Source organism: Cetorhinus maximus, chromosome 23, assembly GCF_964194155.1.
Source record: "Cetorhinus maximus chromosome 23, sCetMax3.hap1.1, whole genome shotgun sequence".
NCBI lineage: Eukaryota > Metazoa > Chordata > Chondrichthyes > Lamniformes > Cetorhinidae > Cetorhinus > Cetorhinus maximus.
In genome coordinates, this window is record NC_135901.1 from 23,296,196 (window position 1) to 23,319,075 (window position 22,880).

Below are 22,880 nucleotides of genomic sequence, written 5' to 3' on the forward strand. Positions count from 1 at the left end.
CATTTACTGAGTGGATTTCAATTTAAACCAGGTTTACAGATGTGATGCTCTAGTCACACATCGGTCACCACATTACCAGAAGGATATGGAGGCGGTGCAGAGGAGGTTTACCAGGATGCTGCCTGGTCTGGAGGTTATTAGCTATGAGGTGAAGTTGGAGAAACTCGGATTGTTCTCACTAGAGTGACGGAGATTGAGGGGCGACTTGATAGAAGTTTACAAAATTAGGAGTGGCATGGACAGAGTAGATAGGCAGAAGCTTTTTCCCAGGCGGAAGAGTCAATTACTAGGGGACATAGATTTAAGCTGAGAGGAGAAAACTATAGAGGAGATGTGCGGGGCAAGTTTTTTAAGCAGAGGGTAGTGAGTGTCTGGAATTCGCTGCCAGAGGAGGTGGTGGAAGCAGGTACGATAGTGGTGTTTAAGAGGCAGCTTGACAAATACATGAAGAGGATGGGAATAGAAGGATACGGACCCCGGAAGTGCAAAATGTTTTAGCTGACGGGCAATATGATTGGCGCAGGCTTGGAGGGCCAAGGGGCCTATTCCTGTGCTGTACTTTTCTTTGTTCTTAGTTCTTTGAGATGCTACCATGGTACACACACTAAGTCCAGTAGCTGAACTGATTAACAGACTGAGTTTGGGTTTCCTGATCCAGTGCATGTTACTGATACCTTCCCTGGATCTCAAGGCTAAGAGATATACTCGGGAAGGTATGGGGAGCTGGGACTTGTCCATGAGAGTAACTGAAGGTCCGAGAACTGAAATAACCTAAAGTTAGAAAGGAGAAAAGGTTCAGTCCTGGACGTGATTCTTAGCAGCAACAACCGATTCCAGCTTTGTCGGTAACATGTGAAGCCGCTTATGTTTCAGCAGGCTGTAAGACTGAGTAAATCGTTTCTCACACACAGAGCAGGTGAACGGTTTTGCCCCAGTGTGAACTCGCTGGTGTCTCAGCAGGCGGGATGAATCAATGAATCCCTTCCCACACTTGGAGCAGGTGAACAGCCTCTTCCCGCTGTGAGTGCGTTGGTGCCTCAGCAGGCCGGATGAATGAGCGAATCCCTTCCCACACTCAGAGCAAAGGAATGGCCTCTCCCCAGTGTGGGTGCGTTGGTGCCTCAGCAGGTCATTGCTTCTTTTAAAGCTCTTCCTGCATTCAGAACATTGAAAAGGTCTCTTATCAGAGTGAACGCGTTGGTGTTCAGTGTAGTAGGACAACTGAGCGAATCTCTTGCCACAAATGGAACAGGTGAACGGCCTCTCCTCAGTGTGAGTGCGTCGGTGTCTCTGGAGGCTGGATGACTCAGTGAAACCCTTCCCACACACAGGGCAGGTGAACGCCCTCTCCCCGGTGTGAACAGTCCGATGTCTCAGCAGGTGTTGTAAACAAGTAAATCTCTTCTTGCACACGGGGCAAAGGTATGGCCTCTCCCCGGTGTGAACTCGCTCGTGTATCACAAGGTGGGACGAACGAGGGAAACTCTTCCCACACATGGAACAGAGGAACGGCCTCTCCCCGGTGTGAACTCGCTGGTGCTTCAGCAGATAGCAGGATCGAGTGAATCCCTTCCCACACACCGAGCAGGTAAATGGCCTCTCCCCAGTGTGCACCCACTGGTGTTTCAGCAGGTCAGCTGGCTGAACGAATCCCTTCTTACACGTGGAGGAGGTGAACGGCCTCTCTCCAGTGTGAATACTCTCGTGTGTCAAAAGGTGTGAAAATCGAGTGAATGTCTTCCCACACACAGAGCAGAGGAAAGGCCTCTCCCCGGTGTGAACACGCTTGTGTGTCAGAAGGTGAACTGAATGAGTGAATCTCTTCCCACACACTGAGCAGGGGAACGGCCTCTCCCCAGTGTGAATGCGCTGGTGTCTCAGCAAATTAATGCTTCTTTTGAAGGTCTTCTCACATTCAGTACATTTAAAAGGTCTCTTTTCTGAGTGAACCAATTGGTGCTCAGTGTAGTGGGAGAACTGAGCGAATCTCTTCCCACACTGGGAGCAGCTGAACGGCCTGTCCTTGGTGTGAACTCGCTGGTGCTCAGTGAGATGCACTGACTCGCTGAACGACTCCCCACAGTGAGAGCAGCTGAACGGCCTCTCGTGTGTGTGAAGGAGCTGGTGCTCCGCGAGGCGGGAGGACAGCTTGAACCTCTTCCCGCAGTGGGAGCAGCTGAAAGGTCTCTCTTCAGTGTGAACGCGCTGGTGTTGGACCAATTCCTCAGAAATTTCGAAACTTTTCTCAGAGTCAGAGTATTGAAGAGGATCCTCATCAATGTGATCGAGCTGGTGTGCCAGCAGGTTGGATGAACACATGAATTTCTTCCCACATACGGAGCAAGTGAACGGTCTCTCGCTATTGTGAGTTCGTTGTCGTGTCAGCATGTTTACCAGCTGTATCAATCCCTTCCCACAGGAGGAGCAGGTGAACAGCCTCTCACCAGTTTCCAGCTGAGGCAGTCAATTAAATCCCTTCAGATGTACGAACCTTCAGATTCCAATGAACTGATTGACCCTGTCAGACGTGAGGTTTGGTTTGCTTTTCCTGACTGCAAATCCTCCTCCTCTATTATCCTGTAAAGTAAGTTACAAAGATTTACATAGAATACACATGATACAAACAGGCCATTCAGTCTATCCAGTTTGTACTGGAGTTTCTAGTCCACACAAGTCTCTCCCATTCTGCTAACCCCATCTCATGCTTTCAGCTCATCTCTCTAATCCCTTTTCTCCCATGTTCTCGTCTAGTTTCCTCTTAAAAGTATCTGTTATTTTTCTCGACCACATCCAGTAGTAGTGAGTTCCACATTTTCATAGCTGTCTGAGGAAACATATATCTCCTGTGTTTTTCTTGGATTTATTCATATCTATTGTGTATTCATGGCCCCCAGTATTGGTTAGACCTTCAAGTGGAAACATTCTGTCCACATCTACCTGCCCAACCCAATCAGAATTTTAAAGACCTATATCAGAAATGACAAACATATCTCTCGATTTGAGTTTGCTGTGTGTAAATCCTTCCCATCTAACCCCCTGGAAAGGGAGTTTGTAAAATCCATCCCTGTCAGTCCAGGATAGAAATTCACAACATTCTCTCAGGTAAGCAAGTAATTAGGAAAGCTAACAGAATGTTATTGTTTATTGTGAGGGAAATCGAATACAAAAGTAGGGAGGTTATGCTTCAGTTGTACAGGACACTCGTGAGAGATCTGGAGCAGTGTACAGTATTGGTCAACTTATTTGAGGAAGGATATAAATGCATTAGAAGCAGTTCAGGGAAGGTTTACCAGATTAATACAAGAATGGGCAGATTGCCTTAAGAGGAAAGTTTGGACAGGCGAGGCTTGTGTCCACTGAAGTTTAGGAGAGTAAGAGGCGACTTGATTGAAACCTTTAAGATCCTGAGGGGAGGGTCTGATGAAGGGTCATATGGACTCGAAACATCAACTGTATCCCCCTCCGCAGATGCTGTCAGACCTGCTGAGTTTTTCCAGGTATTTTCATTTTTGTTCAAGATCCTGAGGGGCCTTGACAGAGTGGATGTGGAGAGGATGTTTCCTCTTGTGGGAGAATCTAGAACTGATGAGTTTTTTTTCTCTCAGAGGGTTGAGAGTCTTTGGAGCTCCCTTCCTCAAAAGGCGGTGGAAGCAGTCTTTTATTTTTAAGGCAGAGCTACATAGATTCCTGACAAGCAAAGAGGGCGGAAGGTTATCGGGGGTAGGCAGGAATGTGGGGTTTAGGTTACAATCAGTTCAGCCATGATCTTATTGAATGGTGGAGCAGGCTGGAGGGGCCGAATGGTCTGCTCCTCATTCACATGTTCCTGCAGCCAGAGACAGTGATGACAGCGCATGCGCCCTGCTACAAGTTGCCCCTAGAAAGATGGCGGCTGCGCATGCGTCCTGCTGCTCTTTGCCCCCAATAAAGGTGGAGACCGTTAACCCGGGTTTCATAACCGGGGAAGGGCCCATAGCTGCCGCCCGGTGTAGCCGCGGGGCCGGTAGCCTCTTGGTTGGAATTTCTCGCCTACAATGGGTGTTTATGAAATCTTCCCGCCCACCCACGGCCCCTAATATCGCCACTGTGTCGCCTAATACTCACCGCCTGAAGATGCGACAAACAACCGTCTGTCCAAAGACGTCACTCGCACTGCGCATGCTCCAGATCACATTGCCCGACTGGTTGACGGCAGCTGCGGACCAATAGGAAGAGGGGGGGGGGGCTGGGGCTGAAGCTGCTGGTCCTCCAACCAATCGGAGTGAATGAGGGGCGGGGCTGAGCCCAGATCTCCCTCATTGGCTGAAACTCTGCATCATTTTGGAAGCTGATTTGTCTCAAACTCCAGGAGAAAACTGGACCTTTCTGTCTGTCGCTTTAAACAGATGAAACCCGATGGGTGTGAAGCAAACATTTCAACATTTTTTAGTGAACTGCGGTAACATGAGGATAAAAGCACAATCAATTCAAGGGCTGACTTAAATCAATAACTTCAGACCTGGTTTCAATAAATGAACCGGCAAGACGGGTTAGGACAGGTTAGGGAGAAGGGTGACTTTGAAAACAACACAGATTATACATAAACAACTAATCTCAAAGACAGTCTCTGGCAGTGCTAATAGATATTAACAATCAGACCTAAAGAGGTTAAAATATATGTAAAAGCAAATTACCGAGGATGCTGGAAATCTGAAATAAAAATATAAGTGCTGGAAAAACTCAGCAGTTCTGGCAGCATCTGTGAAAAAAGAAACAGAGTTAATGTTTTGAATCTAATATGACTCTTTTTCAGAACTGAATTAGATTATATATGTTTTCTATGTTGAAGAATCAATTTAAAATCTGGAACTCGGATAGGGATGTGGATTGGTGTTAGGTGGGAAGATCTGGATCAGTATCTTACTCCAGGAAGCTTTAAAGTCAGAGTGGCAGTTTTTCAGAACTGGTTCCTGTGATCGCAGCAATCCCATTGCTATCTGTTAGTAAGACCAATGGAAGTGTTTAAAGTGGAGACGTTGGACTTTTTAAATTCATTTATAGGATTTGGTCATTAACTATTTATTGTCCATCCCTAATTGCCATTGAGGAAGTGGTGGCGAGCCAGTTTATTGAACTGCTGCAGTCCATGTGGTGTAGGTACACCCACAGTGCTGTTAAGGAGGGAGTTCCAGGATTTTGACCAAATGACAGTGAGGGAACGGTGGTATGTTTCCAAATCAGGATGGTGGCTTGGAGGGGAACTTCTAGGTGGTGGTATATCCATGCATCTGCTGTCCTTGTCCGAGGTGGTAGAAGTCACAGGTTTGGAAGGTGTTGTCAAAGGAGCCTTCGTGAGTTGCTGCAGTGCATCTTGTAGATGGTACACACTGCTGCCATTGTGCATCGGTGGTGGACGGAGTGAATGTTGAAGGTGGTGGATGGGCTATCAATCAAGCAGGCTGCTTTGTCCTGGAAGGTGTGGAAAATCTAGAATATTTTTGGAGTTGCACTCATCCAGGCAAGTGGAGAGTATTCCATTACATTCCTGACTTGTGCCTTGTCGAATATGGACAGGCTTTGGGGAGACAGGAGGTGGGCTATTCTGCACAGAGTTCCCAGCCTCTGACCTGCTCTTGTCACCACTGCATTTATGTGGCTCGTCCCGTTCAGTTTCTGGAGGATGATGCACACAAGGAAGCTGTGAACAATCTAAGGGTCATCGTGAGGGGAAAGAAAGGGATCTGGAAAACAACAGACACTTAATTTTGTTCCAGGATAAGTGAGGTCTGGTTGTGCAGATAAAAACAGAAAATGCTGGAAAAACTCAGCAAGTCTAGCAGCATCTGTGGAGAGAGGCAAAGTTAACGTTTTGAATCCATATGACTTCTTCAAAACATCATATGGACTTGAAACATTTACTTTGTTTCTCTCTACACAGATTCTGCCAGACCTGCTGAGTTTTTTCCAGCATTTTCTGTTTTTATTTCAGATTTTCAGCATCCGAGTATTTTGCTTTTATTTTACTGGTTGTGCAGATGTCAGGTTTTACACAGGACGTAGTCAGCCTGTGGTTTCACCCTGGATGAGGAATCCCTGAATGGTACCATTCAAATCGCTCGATGGAACATCATCTGCTTGGAGAGGATGGTTTGTGTTACAGCTAATGAGAAGCAGCACACACAGGCACACAAACTCATACACATGCACACCCCCATGCTCAGACACACACACACACCTCGCTGATGTGTTGGAAGTTTAAATGACTGAGTGAATCCTTTCCAACACATGGAGCAGGTGAACAGCCTCAGCCCAGTGTGAACTGCCTCTGGAGATTGGATGAATGAGTGAATTCAATCTTATGATTGAACAGACGAAAGACCTTTCCGCAGTGTAAATGTCCTGGTGATTCATCACAGAATCACACAGTGCAGAAGAGGCCCTTTGGCCCATCGAGTCTGCGCCGACACGTGAGAAACACCTGACCAACTACCTAATCCCATTTACCAGCACTTGGCCCATCGCCTTGAATGTTATGACGTGCCAAGTGCTCATCTGGGTACTTTTTAAAGGATCTGAGGCAACCCGCCTCCACCACCCTCCCAGGCAGCGCATTCCAGACTGTCACCACCCTCTGGGTAAAAAAGTTTTTCTTCACATCCCCCCTAAACCTCCTGCCCCTCTCCTTGAACTTATGTCCCATCGTGACTGACCCTTCAACTAAGGGGAACAGCTGCTCCCTATCCACCCTGTCCATGCCCCTCATAATCTTGTACACTCGATCTGGTCGCCCCTCAGTCTTCTCTGCTCCAACAAAAACAACCCAAGTCTATCTTCATCTCTTCATAACTTAAATGTTTCATCCCAGGCAACATCCTGGTGAATATCCTCTGCACCCCGTCCAGTGCAATCACATCCTTCCTATAATGTGGCGACCAGAACTGCACACAGTACTCCAGCTGTGGCCTCACCAAGGTTCTATACAACTCCAACATGACCTCCCTATTTTTGTAATCTATGCCTCGATTGATAAAGGCAAGCGTCCCATATGCCTTTTTCACCGCCCCACTAACATGCCCCTGTGCCTTCAGAGATCTATAGACACACACGCCAAGGTCCCTTTGTTCCTCAGAACTTCCTAGTGTCATGCAGTTCATTGAATACTTCTTTGTGAAATTACTCCTTCCAAAGTGCATCACCTCGCACTTTTCAGGGTTAAATTCCATCTGCCACTTATCTGCCCATTTGACCATCCCGTCTATATCTTCCTGTAGTCCAAGACACTCAACCTCACTGTTAACCACCCAGCCAATCTTTGTGTCATCCACAAACTTACTAAACCTACCCCCTACATAGTCATCTATGTCGCTTATATAAATGACGAATAATAGGGGACCCAGCACAGATCCCTGTGGTACGCCACTGGATACTGGCTTCCAGTCACTAAGGCATCCTTTTATCATCACTCTCTGTCTCCTACAACTAGGCCAATTTTGAATCCGCCTTATCAAATTACCCTGTATCCCATGTGCATTTGCCTTCTTTATAAGTCTCCCATGTGGGACCTTGTCAAAGGTTTTGCTGAAATCCATATAAAATACACCAACTGCACTACACTCATCGACACACCTGGTCACCTCCTCAAAAAATTCAATCAAATTTGTTCCGCATGACCTCCCTCTGACAAAGCCATGCTGACTATCCCTGATCAAACCTTGCCTCTCCACCTGGAGATAGGCACTCTCCTCCAGAACTTTCTCCAATAGTTTCCCTACCACTGACGTGAGATTCACTAGCCTGTAGTTCCCTGGCTTATCTCTACAACCCTTCTTAAATAGCGGAACCACATTAGCTGTTCTCCAGTCCTCTGGCACCTCCCCCGTTTCCATACTTAAGTTTCTTAATTAACTATGGATTGTGCATCCTTCTCATAGAGTCATTTTTTGACAATGGAATACATTGTTGTTCAGAGTTATGAATTAAATATCTGCCACTCCCTATCTACAGACTTATCTTTCAACATATTTTTCTGGTCCACTGCAGCCATCCTCTGAGTTTAGACCTTTGTAGTTGCCTTTATTTAACTTTAAGACCCAGTTTCAGACCTAGGTTTCTCATCGTCAACTTGAATGTAACATTCTTTCATGTTATGATTGCTCTTGACTAGATGATGTTTTACTATGAAATCATTCCTAATCCTGCCTCATTACAGATTAACTTGCCTGTTTCCTCGTTAGTTCTAGAATATATTGTTGGATTAAACTGTCCTGAATATATTCAATGAACTCATCCTCCACCAATTCGCTTTGTCCAATTTGTAAGCAAATTACACTTACTCACGATTTTCTCACAAGTCCCCATTTTTTCTTCTGTTATTATCAATCCTACCACATCACTACTGTTCGGTGACATATAAAATATTCCCAACAGTGGCTTCTTACCCTTACTTGTATTATCTCCAAACAAGCTGATTCCACATCTTCATCTTCTGAGCCAAGATAATTTCTCATGACTGTACTGATTTCAGCCTTTATTGCCATACCTAACCCGTGACTTTTTCATTTTGTTCTATCCTTCAGAAATGTCAAATACTCCTGAATATTCAGCCCCCTACCTTAATAACGTTGCAAACACATCCCTGTAATGGCTGTGATATCATACACCTTTATTTCTATTTCTTCCATCAATTCATACACCTTGTTACAATTGCTGAAGCATTCAGATAAAGAGGTTTTAAATCTGTCTTTCTGTCAGTTTTCCCTACTCTGACCCTGTTTGCTGTTGCACTCTTATATTTGTATATTCTGTTCCTTCCTATCACACTCTGGTTATCATTACCCATATTGCTAGCCTGCACTATTGCCTTGTCCTTTCCCATCAGCTTTCTAACTTTCCCTTCATCCCAAACCTGCCCCCTCCTCCACTATTTAGTTTAAAGCCCACTCGACAGCCCTATCTATGTGATTCACCTGGGCACTGATCCCAGTGTGGTTCAAGTGAAGGCCACCCCAATGCTGTAGTTTCCTCTTTCCCTATTGTTGGTGCTAGTGGCCCAAGAATCAAAATCAATTTCTCCCAACTGAGGGATGGTCAGTACTGAGGGAGCGCTGCACTGTTGGAGAGTCAGCACTGAGGGAGCGCTGCACTATCGGAGGGTCATTACCGATGGAGAGCTGCACTGTTGGAGAGTCAGTAATGAGGGCGCACTGCACTGTCAGAGCGTCAGTACTGAGGGAGTGCTGCACTGTTGGAGCATCAGTACTGAGGGAGCGCTGCACTGTCAGAGGATCAGTATTGAGGGAGTGCTGCACTGTCAGAGGGCCAGTACTGAGGGAGTGCTGCACTGTTGGAGCATCAGTACTGAGGGAGCGCTGCACTGTCAGAGGATCAGTATTGAGGGAGTGCTGCACTGTCAGAGGGCCAGTACTGAGGGAGCGCTGCACTGTCGGAGAGTCAGTACTGAGGGAGTGCTGTACTGTTGGAGAATCAGTACTGAGGGAGCGCTGCACTGTCAGAGGGTTAGTACTGAGGGAGTGCTGCACTGTTGGAGGGTCGGTATTGAGGGAGTGCTGTACTGTCGAAAGGTCAGTACTGAGGGAGTGCTGCACTGTCGGAGGGTCAGTACTGAGGGAGTGCTGCACTGTCGGAGGGTGAGCACTGAAGGAGTGCTGCACTGCTGGAGACGTTTTCCAGGTGAGAAATTAAACCATCGCTTCATTTGCTTTCTTTAGTGGATATAAAAGATCCCATGGCCGCTATTTGGAAGAAGAGCAGGGGAAGTTCTCCCCGGTGTCCTGGGGCCAATATTTATCCCTCAACCGATGATCTGGGTCATTATCACGTTGCTCTTTGTGGGAGTTTGCTGTGCACAAAATGGTGTCTCATTACAAAGGGACAACATTTCAGGAAGTAATATAATTGGCTGTGATATTCTTTGGGACGTCCTTAAGCAGTGAAAGGCGCTAGGGAAATGCAATACCTTTTATGGCTCTAGGAGTGAGAGCTGGGTATTTCTGCTCTCGTCTGGGATCACTGTGTCTAAAAGTTGTCCCACTTGCTAATTACCTGCCTAAGATTAGCTAAACTGTAACTAATTACTTCATCTGCTTGAAGGGGAAAATACTTGCAGGGCTGTGGGGGGAAGAGCAGGGGGGACAGTTGGACTAATTGGATAGATCTTTCAAAGAGCCAGCACAGGCACGATGGCCGAATGGCCTCCTCCTGTGCTATAATTCTCATAAGTTTGATGGCGTCCCTTCGTTGCAGGAAACCAATGGATTAAACAGATAAATGGTAAGGTGAAACACGGTAAGGCCCAGTGGTAGTCAACAGACACTTAGTGAATTTAATATTCTCTCTCCTTGCTAAATGTTTAATTCTGGCTGTACTTCGATTTCTCACTAAACTCTTACCTGTTGCTAAGAGACGTGATGGACGTGTGAAGTCAGAGGCGGGATCCCTCAACTCTTAAACCACTCCTCAGGACTGCAATGGTTAGCTGGGGGAATTAATTTCTGGTCTGTTGAGTTGTAATCCGATTGGGTGTCTGGCTTAATGTGAGAGAACATCAGGCTGTCAGGGAGAGGGATGATGTTGAGGACAGCAGGTCTCTGATGGTGCGTGTGTGTGTGTGTATGTGTGTGTGTAAGGGAGAGACAGGCTGTGCTGAGAGTTCGGTACAGGCAGCACCAGTGTAGCCCTGAATGATCGGGAACATCTCTCTCTACCGGAGTGGGACTCTCCGCTCTGTGGATGCTGCAGGGAAGGAAGAGCGGAAGGAGACTCGCAAGGAGGATCTCGGTCTCGGGACGGAGCGGAAGTGAATGTGCTACCCAATTTTCAAAACCAAATTATCAAGTGGAGCAAACAGGAATGAAACGCCAGTGGCGAAAAGCTGGTGACGCAGGTTGACAGAGACTTTTAAAAGAGCAATAAATGGTTTCATTTCTAGAGGGTGAGCATTGAAAAACAAAGGTTTTGTTCTACCCTATATCAAGCGATGGGAGCACTGTGCACGGTTCTGGCCTCCGTATTATAAAAAAGGATATAGAGGCACCGGAGAAGATGCAAAACAAATAAGATTTAGAAGGATGATTCCAGATCTGAGAGGTTATAACCATCAGGAAAGACTGAACAGGCTGGGGCTCTTTTCTCCAGAAAAGAGAAGGCTGAGGGGGTGACCTGATCGAGGTCCTTAAAATGATGAAAGGGTTTCGAGCGGGTAGACGTAGAGAAGATGTGGAGGAGACCAGAACTGGGTGGTGGGGGTAGGGGTGGTTAGTGGTAATCAATATAAGATAGTCATTAATAAATCCAATGGGGAATTCAGGAGAATTTACCCAGAGAGTGGGGAGAATGTGGAACTCGCTTCCATAGGGAGTGGTCGAGGCGAATAGCATTTAAGGGAGAGTTAGGGGTGGGGGTGGTGGTAGTGGGACTAACCCGATCGCTCGTCAGAAGTGCTGGCATGGACTCGATGGGCTGAATGGTCTCCTTTAGTGCTGCACAATTTGGTGAACGGGAGCAAAATTTATGCCAAGCTTTCTTTCTATATCCAAACTGGTTGGATTAAGTCCTGTCAAAACGTATTTGTACCGCCCTGTGGTAACCCACTCCCTCTCGAAGGTGCCGCACTGCCTCCCTCGCAGGGGAGCGGGGACAGCTCCGGGGAAATCAGTACGGAGCCGGGAAATGGCTGCTGGTGCCCTCCTGCTACACCTGGTAAAGCCTGGCACCTTCACAGTCAGCTATTTGAGCTGTAAATGGTTGGGCATTGATATCGTGACACCTTCCCTACGACCATCAGGGTTTTCGCTGGAGTAAACAAGGAGAAACTGTTTCTAGCGGCAGGAGGGTCGGTGACCAGAGGGTCACAGATTGAAGAGAATCGGGAAAAGAACCAGAGGGGGAGATGAGGGGAATTGCTTTTTTTTACACAGCGATTGTTGTGATCTGGGAGGTGCTGCCTGAAAGGGCGGTGGAAGCAGATTCAACAGGAACTTTCAAAAGGGGAATTGAATAAATACTTGAAGGGGAAATGTTTGCAGGGCTATGGGGGAAAGAGCGACCTGGGGGAAGTGGAACAAATTGGATAGATCTTTCAGAAAGCAGGCACAAGCTCAATGGGCTGAATGGCCTCTTCCTGTGTTGTAAGATTTTATGATTCATTTATTTCTGCCCACACACTGGATTGTGCACCCTCCACAGTCACTAACTAGCACGTTTCCTTGTTTTTGTCACTGTTTTATTCTGGTTCTCTGTCATATCCGCCTCCCTCTCCCACTCTTCCATTTTCCCTCTCCTACTCTTCCGCTCTCCCACTCCCCCCGCTCTCTCTCTCCTTCCCTCCCGCTCTCCCACTTCCCCTGGTCTCTCTCTCCTTCTCTCCCACTTTCCCACTCCCCTGGTCTCCCTCTCCTTCCCACCCTCTATCCCATTCTCACCGGTCTCTCTTTCTCTCCTTCTCTCCCGCTCTCCCACTCCCTGGCCTCCCTCCCTTTCTTTCTGCTCTCCCACTCCCCTGGTCTCTCTCTCTCCTTCCCTCACACTCTCCCACTCCCCCCCGGTCTCTCTCTTGTTCTCTCCCACTCTCCCATTCTCCGTGGTCTCTCCCTCCTTGTCTCCTGCTCTCCCGTTCTCTCCGGTCTCTTTCTCCTTCTCTCCCACTCCCCATTTTAGGGGAGGCGATGGCATAGTGGTATTGTCGCCTGACTAGTCATCCAGAGACCCAGGGTAATGCTCTGGGGGCCTGGGTTCGAATGGTAGTGGGTTCAGATGGTGGAATTTGAATTTATTAAAAATCTGGAATTAAAAGTCTTACGATAACCATGAAAGCATTGTCGATTGTTGTAAAAACCCATCTGGTTCACTCATGCCCCTTTAGGGAGGGAAATCTGTCATCCTTACCTGGTCTGGCCTACATGTGACCCCAGACCCACAGCAATGTGGTTGACTCCTAACTGCCCTCTGAAATGGTCGAGTTGCCACTCAAAACCGCTACAAAGTCTCGACAAAGGAATGAAACTGGATGGGCCATTTGGCATCGACATAGGCACCGGAAACGACAACAGCAATCTCAGCCCCGTCGACCCTAAGTCCTCCTTACTAACACCTGGAGGAGCCATATAAATACTGTGGCTACAAGAGCAGGTCAACGGCTAGGAATCCTGCGACGAGTAACCCACCCCCTGACTCTCCAAAGCCTGTCCATCATCTACAAGGCACAAGTCAGGAGTGTGATGGAATACTCCCCACTTGCCTGGATGAGTGCAGCTCCCTCAACACTCAAAAAGCTGGACACCATCCAGGACAAAGCTGCCCGCTTGATTGGTAACCCATCCAGAAACATTCACTTCCTCCACCACCAACACACCGTCGCTGCAGTGTGTACCATCTACAAGGTGCACTGCAGGTATTCACCAAGACTCCTTTGACAGCACCTTCCAAACCTACGATCACTACCATCTAGATGGACAAGGGCAGCAGATAGATGGGAACACCACCACCTGGAAGTTCCCCTCCAAGTCACTCACCATCCTGACTTGGAAATATATCGGCTGTTCCTTCACTGCCGCTGGGTCAAACTCCTGGAACCCCCTCCCTAACAGCACTGTGGATGTACCTGCATCACAGGGACTGCAACGGTTCAAGAAGGCAGCTCACCACCACCTTCTCAAGAGCAATTAGGGATGGGCAATAAATGCTGGCCCAGCCAGCGAAACCCAAATCCCATGAATGAATTTTTTAAAAAGTCTCTCTCTTCTTCTCTCCTGCTCTCTCATTTCCACTGGTTTCCCTCTCCTTCTCTCCCTCTCTCACCCACCCCGCCTCCCGCTCTCTCTCTCCCCCTTTCCCTTTCTTCCATCCCCATTCATCATCACCCTTTCTCCCTCTCTCTCTCTCTCCCTCCTTCTCCTCTAATCTGTTCTTCCTCTCTACCTCAATCTCTCTCTTTCTCCCCTCTCTCCCCCCCAATCCCCTTCCCTCTGCCTCTCTCCCTCTCTCTCTTCCCCTCTCTGTCTCCCTCCCTCTCTTTCTCTCTTCCCCCCACCGACCCCCTCTCTCTCCCTTCGCTCTCTTCCACCCCCGCCTTTGGAAAATTGAGGGTTTGAATCCCAATTCTGTCTCTATCTCTCCCACTCTCCCATTTCTCCTGGTTTCTCTCCTCTCCCGTTCCCCTGGTCTCCCATTCTTTCTCTCTCTCTCTCCCTGTTTATACAGAGGAGAGAGGGTCAGGTTGAAATCCAATGGGTTATGTAGAGGAGAGAGGTTCAGGGTGGAATCCAGTGGGTTATGCAGAGGAGAGAGGGTCAGGATGGATTCCGGTTGGTTATACAGAGGTGAGAGGGTCGGGTGGAATCCAGTCGGTTATAGAGAGGAGAGAGGGTCAGGATGGGATCCAGTTGTTTTTACAGAGGGGAGAGGGTCAGGGTGAAATCCATTGGATTATACAGGGGAGAAAAGGTCGGATGGAATCCAGTGGTTTATTCTTTCCTTCCCTCATATTTTTTCCTCCCTCCCTCCCTCCCTTCCTTGCTCCCTTTCAACTAATTTCCCCAATTTATTCCTTCCATTCCTCCATCCTTCCTTCCCTTCCATTCTCCCTCGTTCCTTCCTCACGCATTTTCTCCCTCCCCTGCTTTTAACCTCGGAAGTGAAAGGATGGTACCAAAGAGTTGGCCTGAGGGACAGGATTGGCTGGTTGATACCAGGTGAGATTGGCCCATGTGGCTTACATTGGGATTGGAGGTCCACTTAGCAGGAAGAGAGGAGAGGATTGGGCAGTCTTCAAAGAGGTAAGTAGAGAGGACGAGGAGGATTTATGTAGGGAAAGAATCTAGAGAGAGAGAGGGGAAGGGGCATAGCAGACTGGTGGGTTTTTGTCCCTGAGTATAATCCTATCTCTGCAGATCATTATCTATTGAGTAATTTAATTCTGTGTGTAGACCAGTCGACATACAATGAATGAGTTAACAATAGTTTGGGGACCACAATTGTGTAGTTCATATCATGGCTGCTGATAGATTTCACAATAATTATCTTCTCAAGGTATTGTGAACACACATCCCTCATGTGAACTGATTAGTGCTTATAAATGGTCTGTGCACAATGCTTGACATACAAGAGGTTTTATTGATTTAATAAATGTCTTGATGAGGCAGTTTTAATGAAATCGGATTAAGTTACAGTTGAACATCCGGAGATGACACCTTCGTCGACCATAATCTTTACTGTTAGACAAAGCCAACTAAATTCGATTAAGAGGCACCGTTTAAGGGGTGTTTATATGAACACTTTAGAGAACTATTGTTCGCATTTTGGACCTGCCCATGTCCCAAAGCCTTTTACAACAAATGACGGAAGTACCAAAGGCGGGAGCCAAATTGAGCACAGCAACATCCTGCCAACTTCAAGGCAGTTAATAACCACATCATCTGATTTAACCCTCCCTGCGTTCCTCAATCCTGCCCTCTTGAGCACCCCCCGATTCCCATTGCTCCACCATTGGCGGCCGTTCCTTCAGCTGCCTGGGGCCCTAAGCTCTGGAATTCCCTCAATAAACCTCTCTGACTCTCTCTCGCTCTCCTCCTTTAAGATACACCTTAAAAACTGACCTCTGACCGAATTATTGGCCGCAATATCTCCTTATGTGGCTCGGTGTCAAATGTAATAATGCTCCTATGAAGCACCTTGGGACGCTTTGCCATGCTAAAGGCGCTAGATAAATATAAGTTGTTGTTGCCGCTATTGCTTCCTTTTTACCCTTGGTGCCTGGGTCGCCAGTATTGTTGCATAATTTTCCCACTTGGTTGGAGTTAAATTTTTTGCCTTTTTTCCTCTGCATGCTACTGAGGAGGTTGGAGTTCAGAGATCGCAGCCAATGGCTGCTCCAAACATGGCTGCCCTGAATGACTCACAGATGAGGGAGCTGGGGCCCTGGAGCAACGGGGCCGGTAAGCAGTGGAGGCATCGCTACAATTACTACGTGGCATTGCTCAGCCTCCTGATCTTCGTGGCGGTGTTTGGCAATGTGCTGGTGTGCATGGCAGTGTCCAGGGAGAGGGCACTGCAGACCACCACCAACTACCTCATCGTCAGCCTGGCTGTTGCAGACCTACTGGTGGCCACGCTGGTGATGCCCTGGGTCGTCTATCTGGAGGTAAAACCGTTAGTTTAGTCCCACTTATCGAGAGGCGGGAGGGCCGCGAAGGGCGTTGGGCCTCTCAGCAACCTCACCCCCCGCCAAAGAGGTCCTAAGTCCTTTTCCCACTTCCCTTCCTGGAGCCAGTCACTTGCGCATCAGTCACTGCCAGAACAAGGTCTCTCTTCTGGTCATCCATTTCGATACCAGGAGATTGGTGAACAACACAAGACTGAACTTGACCATATAGAAACAAACATAGGCCAGGATTTTATGGCTCCTCCTGCCCGGCGGGATATTATGGTCCCGCCGAACTAAATGGAGATTTAAATGGCTCACCACATCCGCTGGGGGAGAGACACGCCGCGGTGGGGCCATAAAATCCTGGCTATAGAAAACAGGAGCAGGAGTAGGTCATTCGGCCCTTCGAATCTGTTCCGCCATTCAATATGATCATTGCTGATCCTCTATCGCAACGCCACACTCCCGTGCTCTCCCCATACCCCTTGGTGCCTTTAGAGTCTAGAAATCCATCTATTTCCTTCTTAAATATACTCAGTGACTTCTCTGTGGTAGAGAATTCCACAGGTTCACCATCCTCTGAGTGAAGAAGTTTCTCCTCATCTCAGCCCTAAATGGCCTACCCCATATCCTGAGACTATGACCCCTTGTTCCACACCACCCCACCAGCCAGAGGAAACATCATTCCTGCATCCAGTCTGTCCAGCCCTGTCAGAATTTTATACGTTTCAATGAGATCCCCTCTAATTCTTCTAAACTCCAGTGAATACAGGCCTAGTCAGCCCAATCTCTCCTCATATGACAATCCTGCCACCCCAGGAATCAGCCTAGTGAACCTTCATTGCTCTCACTCTATGGCAAGTATACCCTTTCTTAGGTAAGGAGACTAAAACTGCACACAATAGGGACAGGAGCAGGCCATTCAGTCCATCGAACCTGTTTCACCATTTGATTGGGTCATCATGGAATGATCCAGCACAGAAGGAGACCATTTGGCCCATCAAATGGAGAGACAGTGGCATAGTAGCAATGTCACTGGACTAGTAATCTGAAGGCCCAGTTTAACGCTCTGGGGACATGGGTTCAAATCCCTACAAGGCAGCTGGTAGAATTTAAATTCAATTAATGAATCAGGAACTGAAAGCCAGTCTTAGTCATGGTGACCATGAAACTATCATCAATTGTCATAAAAACCCATCTGGTTCACTAATGCCCTTTAGGGAAGGAAATCTGCCATCCTTACCCGGTCTGGCCTACATGTCACTCCAGGCCCACAGTGATGTGGTTGACTTTTAATTGCCCTCTGAAATGGCCGAGCAAGCCACTCAGTTCAGGGGCAATTAGGGATGGGCAACAAATGCTGGCCTTGCCAGCGATGCCCACATCCCATGAAAAGATAAAAAGAAAATTGAGTCTGCTGCAGCTTTTTGAAAGATCAATCCAATTAGTCCCCACTCTCCCCCCGCCCCCCGCTGCTCTTTCCCCCATCGCCCTGAAAATTTCTCCCCTTCCAGTATTTATCCGATTTCCCCCTTTTGAAAGTTCCTATTGCATCTGCTTCCACCGCCCCTTCAGGCAGCGCCTTCCAGATCACAACAACTCGCGGTGTGATTAAAAGTCGCTATTCCTCACCTCGCCCCCTGCTGGTGACGCTTCACTTGCACCGAAGGCTTATCCGCCTAAACAAAAACCTTTCCCACGTTGTCGCGGCCAACCCTCGATCGCTGAACGATCGTCATGGATGGGGGATAGTATTGCAGCCGTCGGGCACGCTTCTGAGTGTTGTGGTCCTCCAAAGAGTGAATCTCGCTATCCCATCTCTCAACTGCTTTCATTCCCACTTCAAATAAAGAAAAAGCAAACATGAGATCAGCCGGCGCAATGAAGCTATTCAGTGCACAAATGATAAAATATTCATTATCATCCAACTGCTAGATAATTAATTTTGTATAATGTCTCCGTTAGATATCTAATCGCACTATTCTCACACAAGTAAACCTGGAGCAAAATTGGTTTTATAGGAAATGAGAATTACTGTAATATTCTTTGCTGAGCGCTTGTCAAACTAATTTATACTTCATACTATCTAGATTGTCCACAAGCGTTTAATCTCTTGGAACATTCTTCATTTTGAAATTACCCAAATTACTATTTTCGCCTTTTATATTCTTTTCAATGGAGTTGTAATATCTTTATGGACCTCAGTGACTTTTAAGGGGAAGAAAGTAAATGAGAATTTATGGTAAGGGACGATTCATTATAAGGGAATGAATTACTTAAATTAGAATCTATAGGCAGGCCAGCGCAAATCCGACCATAAGTTAAGTTGCATTGTAGCACAATGATTTAGATCAACAGTCCAAGTTTCATGGGTTTTGCTCTAATCTAGAACAATAGGGTGCATTCCACTAGACCGCAACGTTCTAGAGCAATAGGCCAAGCTGCACGGAAATGTAATGATCTAGACTAATTGGCTGTGTCTGGTTTTACCATACTCCCAGTAGATTAGTCTGAGTCCCAGAGTGTTACAATGATCTAGAACAATAGGCTAAGTTGTATGAAATCGTTATGTTCTAGGATTGGATTCTATACCGATGATAACAAATTTGTAAGCTTGTGTGCCAGGAATGTAATGTGAATTTTATCAAAGAAGTAGCAGCTGCAAGTAATTAATGGATGTCCTGTTGCCATATGGTTGAGGAGTGGGGTAGGAACCCTTTCGCGAGTCACTGCATTGCAATGACAAATTGTGCACACGTGCATTGACGACTCTTTTCCTCTCTCTCTCTGTCGGATTGGCAGGAGTCTTCATCATCTGCTGGCTGCCATTTTTCATCACTCACATCCTGAACGTCCACTGCCAGAGGTGCTACATCCCACCGCCGCTCTACAGCGCCTGCGCCTGGCGGGGTTACGTCATCAACCCCATCATCTACACGACCTTCAACGTGGCTTTCTGCAAAGTCTTCATGAAGACCTTGCATTGCTGACTCTGGAACAGGGAATGACTCTGGAACAGGGACTGATGCACAGTCGCTGGTAACTGAGAGCCAAGTGGACCAGACCATGAAACTTACAACTGATGTCTCCACATGAGAGACACGGGCTTTTAAGGATCCCAAACTATAAACACCTTGTCTCTGCTGTCTTCACCACACCATAACAGGAAGCCAGAATGATCCCTTTCTGCCAAAGATGGAGGAACACGAGTGCACCACACACTGGCACTTTCTGAATGCGACAATAAAAGGATGAGTGCTCACACCACAATGTTATGTAGTTTACATACAGCCTCTCTACACCTAAACACCTTCCATTGCCACCTGCTCTGAGTTTAGTTGTTGCGCTCCTTACTGAAGTTCCCACTTCCTGGCACCCAAGCTAGTATCTTCAGAATTAAACGCAACCCTTGATCAATGTGCCACCACAAAATGTAACGTATGGGTCATGTGCAGATGAGCAGAGAGACATTAGACCAAACCTAAAGGTGGCAGGTCCCTTATTTTCCATTCATTCATGGCTGGCATTTATTGCCCTTCCCTCATTTCCCCTTAAGAAGATGATGGGGATTTGCCATTTTGAATACCACTGAGTGGCTTGCTGGGCCATTGCAGAGGGCAGCTAGGAGTCAACCACATTGCCGTGGTTCTGGAATCATGTGCAGGCCAGACCGGGTAAGGATGGCAGATTTCCTTCCCTAAAGGGCATCAGTGAACCAGATGGGTTTTTACAACAAGAATGATAGTATCATGATCACTGTTACTCACTTTTAATTCCAGATTTATTTAATGAACTTAATTTAAATTCCTTCCTGCCACGGTGGGATTTGAACTCACATCTCTAGATTATTAGTCCAGTAACACGACCACAAGGCTACTGTTCAACTCAACAGAGTTGATAAGGTGGTGATAAAAGCATATGGGTTCCTTGAGTTTATTAATGGAGGCACAGAATATAAAAGCAATGTGATTGTACTAGATCTTGCATGACTGTTCTTTCAGAGAGCCAGCACAGTCACAATGGGCCAAATGGCCATCTTCTGTGCTCTAATTTAATGGCAACGCAAGCCTTTTCTTCTCCTTAATCCACTATTTGACAGACATAATGCCTCGAAGCAGTGAATATACTGAGAAATATACGCAATTATCCTGATTCCCGTTTGGGTAAAGATGTGACCTCTGTCCTTGTCTCACTTTACAGATTGTGATGGAAAGCTCAAATCTTTATAGACCTCTAGTCATGCACACTGTGCTAGATGATTCAGCAAAGCTGTCCCAGAAACGAGATGGTGCCTGAAAAAAATGCCACATGCCAATCTTTCCACTATCAAGTTAGAATTTGAGACAATAAGCGATCACTTTTAAAAAAAAATTAGTTCACAGGATGTGGGCTTCGTTGGCTGGGCCTGCATTTATTGCCCATCCCCAATTGCCCCTTGAGAAGGTGGTGGTGAGCTGCCTTCTTGAACCGCTGCAGTCCATGTGGTGTAGGTACACCCACAGTGCTGTTAGGGAGGGAGTTCCAGGATTTTGACCCATCGACAGTGAAGGGTCAAATATTTCCAAGTCAGCATTTCCCTCCTTGCTGAAGAGGCAGAACTGGGGCGGGGAGGGGGGGGAGGGGGGAGGGGGGGAGTGGGGGGGGTGGTGGAGGAGGGGGGTGTTGGGGGGGAGGAGGCGGGGTTTGGGGGGGGGAGTTGGGGGGCGGGGGAGTCTCAGGATAAAGGCTTGATAATTTTGGACTGAGATGAGGAGAAACTCAGAGCATTGTGAACCTTTGGAATTCCCTGCCCCAAAAAATTGTGGATGCTCAGTCGTTGAGTATATTCAAGACTGAGATTGATACGCTTTTGGATATTGAGGAATAAGGGGATATGTCGGGCAAGGAAGTGGAGTGAGGTAGAAGATCAGCTACGATCTTATTGAATGGCAGAGCAGGCCCGAGGGGCTGAATATTCTCCTTCTGCTCCATGCTGGCCCCTTCTTGCCTAATAATCTATTGTCTGACAGATTAAAGTTCGCCATTCGATAGAACCTTAGCAGTGCACTCAGCTAAATTGTACGGTGACACACTAAACTCAGGAGCATCTTGGTGGATGAACAATTTGAACCATTTCATTAAGTAAAATTCGTGAATCATTAAGTGCCAGTCAATGACAATTGCCAACAAGAGAGAATCTAACCATCTCCCCTTGATGTTCAATGACATTACCATCACTGAATCCCCCACTATCAACATCCTGGGAGGTTACCTTTGACCAGAAACTGAACTGGACTAGCCATATAAATACTGTAGCTACAAGAGCTATAGATTGGGAATTCTGAGGTGAGTAACTCACCTCCTGACTCCCCAAAGCCTGTCCACTATCTTCCAGGCACAAGTCAGGAGTGTGATGGAATGCTCTTCACTTGCCTGTATGAGTGCAGCTCCCACAGCACACAAGAAGGTCGACACCATCCAGGACAAAGCAGCTCGTTTGAATGGCACCACATCCACAAACATTCACTCCCTCCACCAGAGACGCACAGTGGCAGCAGTGTGCCCCATCTACAAGATGCACAGCAGCAACTCACCAAGGATCCTTCGACAGTACGTCCCAAACCTGCAACCTGCACCGCCTCAAAGGACAAGGACAGCAGACAAATGGGAACACCACCACCTGGAAGTTCTCCTCCACGTCACATGCTATCCTGACTTGGAAATATATCGCCGTTCCTTCACTATCACTAGAACTCCCTCCCTAACAGCACTGTGGGTGTACCTACACCACAGGGACTGCAGCTGTTCAAGAAAACAGCTCACCACCACCTCCTCAAGGGCAATTAGGGATGGGCAATAAATGAAAGAATGAAAAAACAATTTTACAACAGGACAAACTATCTTTAAGTTTCAAAAAAAAGTTTTTAATTTTAACCATACCAATTCCTAGCCCTGTGTATAAATGGCTAGAGGATAAGAGTATAAAACGTCATACATTGATAGAGACAACTAGAAGATGGCCAGAAATCATTGATCCATCCCAATAATTTCTTAGTTCCACAGGAAGGTGTTTTGCATGGAGCACATCAAAGGTAAGAAGCAATTCAGTTGAAGAGAATTAGCTGCTTCATGCCAACTGGAGAAGACAGGGCCTCAGTTTAATGTGTCATCTGATTTTCATCCCTCCGACAGTGCAGCATTCCCTCAGTACTCACCATCCGACAGGGTAGCGCTCCCTCATTACTGACCCTCCGACAGTGCTGCACTCCCTCAGTACTCACCCTCCAACAGTGCAGCATTCCCTCAGTACTCACCCTCTGACAGTGCAGCACTCCCTCAGTACTGACGCTCCGACAGGGCAGCGCTTCCTCAGTACTGACCCTGCAATAGTGTAGTGCTCCCTTAGTACTGACCCTCCAACAGTGCAGCGCTCCCTCAGTGCTGACCCTGTGACAGTGTAGCACTCTCTCCGTAGTGACCCACCCACATCAGTGCAGCACTCCCACAATACTGGCCCTCTGACAGTGCAGCACTCCCGCAGTACTGGCCCTCTGACAGTGCAGATCATCCTCAGTACTGGCCCTCTGACAGTGCAGCAGTCCCTCAGTACAGACCGTGCGACAAGGTGGTGCTCCCTCAGTACATCGCACATTCAGTGCCGACTTTCTAAGAGGCAGCACTCCCTCTGTACTGACCCCCCCTCCAACACTGCAGCACTCTCTCAGTACTGACCCTCCAACAATGCAGCGCTCCCTCAATGCTG

At 47.4% G+C, this 22,880-nt stretch overlaps 2 protein-coding genes across 2 annotated transcripts in view; one reads left to right on the forward strand and one right to left on the reverse strand.

Moving 5' to 3' along the window:
* Nucleotides 1-22,880, forward strand: part of LOC144697326 (uncharacterized) — a 228,137-nt gene that overhangs the window by 107,257 nt on the left and 98,000 nt on the right. The window lies entirely within an intron of this gene.
* On the reverse strand, nt 711-4,112 carry LOC144696930 (uncharacterized). The gene is made up of 2 exons (XM_078568653.1): nt 3,395-4,112; nt 711-2,577 (listed from the first exon to the last, which is right to left on the reverse strand). The coding sequence occupies exon 2, from the start codon at nt 2,386-2,388 to the stop codon at nt 796-798; it is 1,593 nt and encodes a 530-aa protein (XP_078424779.1). The 5' UTR covers nt 2,389-2,577; nt 3,395-4,112; the 3' UTR covers nt 711-795.